The following is a 2,132-nucleotide window of genomic DNA, read 5'->3' on the forward strand; positions in this document are numbered from 1 at the left end:
TTTTTTGGACAGTTGTTTGGATGACTGCCACAGTCTGATCACCATGCCATTTGGGTTATGGCCCACCAAATCGAAGTTCCTGATTAATACAAACCATCGTAACATGTAGAGCGTAGTAGATGTTTTTGGAGTGCACTTCATGGAACCAAAGCAAGTACCAAAATTGAAAATATAAATGGGATAAAATGCTTGATGAGGTATGAGTTTCAATAGCATGAATGTTTCTTCATAGTATTAGCCGGAGAAATCTAATGAATGACTCTTTATACTTAAGTGTCCAAGTTAATGCATGAACATCTAAGCTTACCTCAGCCGTCCAAGCAAATGACCAAACAGTAATGACATCCATTTTCTACCAGTTATTCTTAAAGAGAGATACTTACATGCAGGTGCCCGTAAACACTGGGTGCAAGGTAGACAATTGGATGGCCATAGAAACTAATTTCTTCTAAGGGTCCAATGATGTTGGAAAAGGACATTGTCATGTTTGAGAGGACACTGAGATACTGATGCCATTGCTTGTTATACATGAAAGAAAATGCACAATCAACCTTTGAATTTCTCAAGTGGAGGAGAAAGAATTCATACGAATCTGTCCAAAGTTCACCATTATTTAGTAATATTTAGTAAAATGTGCTAGGAAAAACAAAAGGAACCAACATTTAGGGATTGAGGTAGTTCATTTTTGTACTATTTTAATTCCCAAAACCACACCAAGTGTAATCATATCAATTTTCCCCAAAGAAATAGATTCATATCAGGGGCAGCAATGGCAAGCTAGTGTTGGCTCGGAACCCCTGGCCCTAGCTCTAGCCCTACAGGAATGGCCTATGAGGGAAAGTGTGGGATGATCAAAAGACATCAACTAGACAGATTGGATTGTCCAACCACTGTGATATTACATGGTTCCCATCCACAGCTGGGCCCATCAGATGAAAATTTTGCATTATTCATCCAAGCGGGCATGTTAAGCAGAAAGTAACCCTACGTTTAAATTCAGAACTTTTGTTTTAGTAGAAAATGGTACCTTAATGCCAAAGCATCGAAGGAATAGAGTAGAACTCGAGGAGGTAAAGAGAAATTTAAGAGAGAGCTTCTTTCAATCCACAATTTCTTTTGCTTTGTGAATATAACCCAGAAGATCATCTCGCATTTGAATGGAGAATGGCAGGATTATATATCCAAGCCAATTGCCCCACTCGGCGTCGGTCTTCTCCTTCTCCATCATGTCAGCTAAGGCTTGTTTGTTGTTAATGTAAAATGGGTCATTTGAATAGAGATTCAAGGAAGTATGCTTGTCATTCTCATAATTCATAAAGATCCCAAAACTGGGCTTTGTACATGCTAGGACAAGGGCTAATGTGTTACATGCTCATGATCCATGGTCCATCAGCTGGGGTTCCTACATTTATATGCTCTGGCCCAATAATCAGGCTGGTAACTCATGGGACACAATGTTTGAAACAAATGGAAGCTTAAAGAACCTCCAAGATTTTCTTAGACATTCATTTGTTTCTTGGACCTGGTCCACCCAATGAATGGACTGGATTGGCTTTTGAGCTAGGAGAACCACATAGGGTGCACTTAATGGACAGCTTGGATATTTGGTGTTGAGGGGCTGCCTTGAACATGTGTGGTACTAGCAAATCTTATAAGTTAATCACCATGACAGAGTGGAAAAGAGGAAATTAGGTGGGAGAAAGAGTGGAAGAGACTCACGTGAATTCCTAGTGCTGCTCTTATGTTGACAAGAACTAGAGATAATGATATGAGACTTTGGATGATCTAGAGATAAGAAGAAGGTGATCTCTTACCTTGGATGGTCTCGAGAGATAATGATATGAGATTTTCCCTTCTAGCCGATATTCATGCACGACCCAATTGCTCCTCTCCTTATGGAGCTATCCCTTTCTAAAACAACATAAACAAGGCCCAATTCTCTCTTCTTCTTCTTCTTCTTTTTAAAAAGTTGTTTTAAGAGTAGAAATTCATAAATCAAAAACTATTTTTCTCTACTCCAAAAATGGTCATGAGCCATACTCAGCCTGTCAATATCAAAGCATTTTCCAAAGAAATGGAACAAGAAAAGGCAAGAGAGATAACTCACTTGATTCCCATCTTGGCAAAGACAA

At 39.2% G+C, this 2,132-nt stretch overlaps 1 protein-coding gene across 1 annotated transcript; it reads right to left on the bottom strand.

Moving 5' to 3' along the window:
• Nucleotides 1-290: 290 nt before the first annotated feature.
• Nucleotides 291-1,921, bottom strand: LOC131225609 (wax ester synthase/diacylglycerol acyltransferase 6-like). The gene is made up of 2 exons (XM_058221166.1): nt 1,102-1,921; nt 291-592 (listed from the first exon to the last, which is right to left on the bottom strand). The coding sequence occupies exons 1-2, from the start codon at nt 1,313-1,315 to the stop codon at nt 366-368; spliced, it is 441 nt and encodes a 146-aa protein (XP_058077149.1). The 5' UTR covers nt 1,316-1,921; the 3' UTR covers nt 291-365.
• Nucleotides 1,922-2,132: the final 211 nt, after the last annotated feature.

This window comes from Magnolia sinica, chromosome 2 (assembly GCF_029962835.1).
Source record: "Magnolia sinica isolate HGM2019 chromosome 2, MsV1, whole genome shotgun sequence".
Taxonomy (NCBI): domain Eukaryota; kingdom Viridiplantae; phylum Streptophyta; class Magnoliopsida; order Magnoliales; family Magnoliaceae; genus Magnolia; species Magnolia sinica.

Excerpts from the sequence above, each read along its gene's own strand:
- LOC131225609 (XM_058221166.1), bottom strand. The coding sequence starts at position 1,315 with ATGAATTATGAGAATGACAAGCATACTTCCTTGAATCTCTATTCAAAT. Across the intron at positions 593-1,101 it reads AGCAAAAGAAATTGTGGATT|ATTCGTATGAATTCTTTCTC; the intron begins GAAAGAAGCTCT and ends AACTTTGGACAG.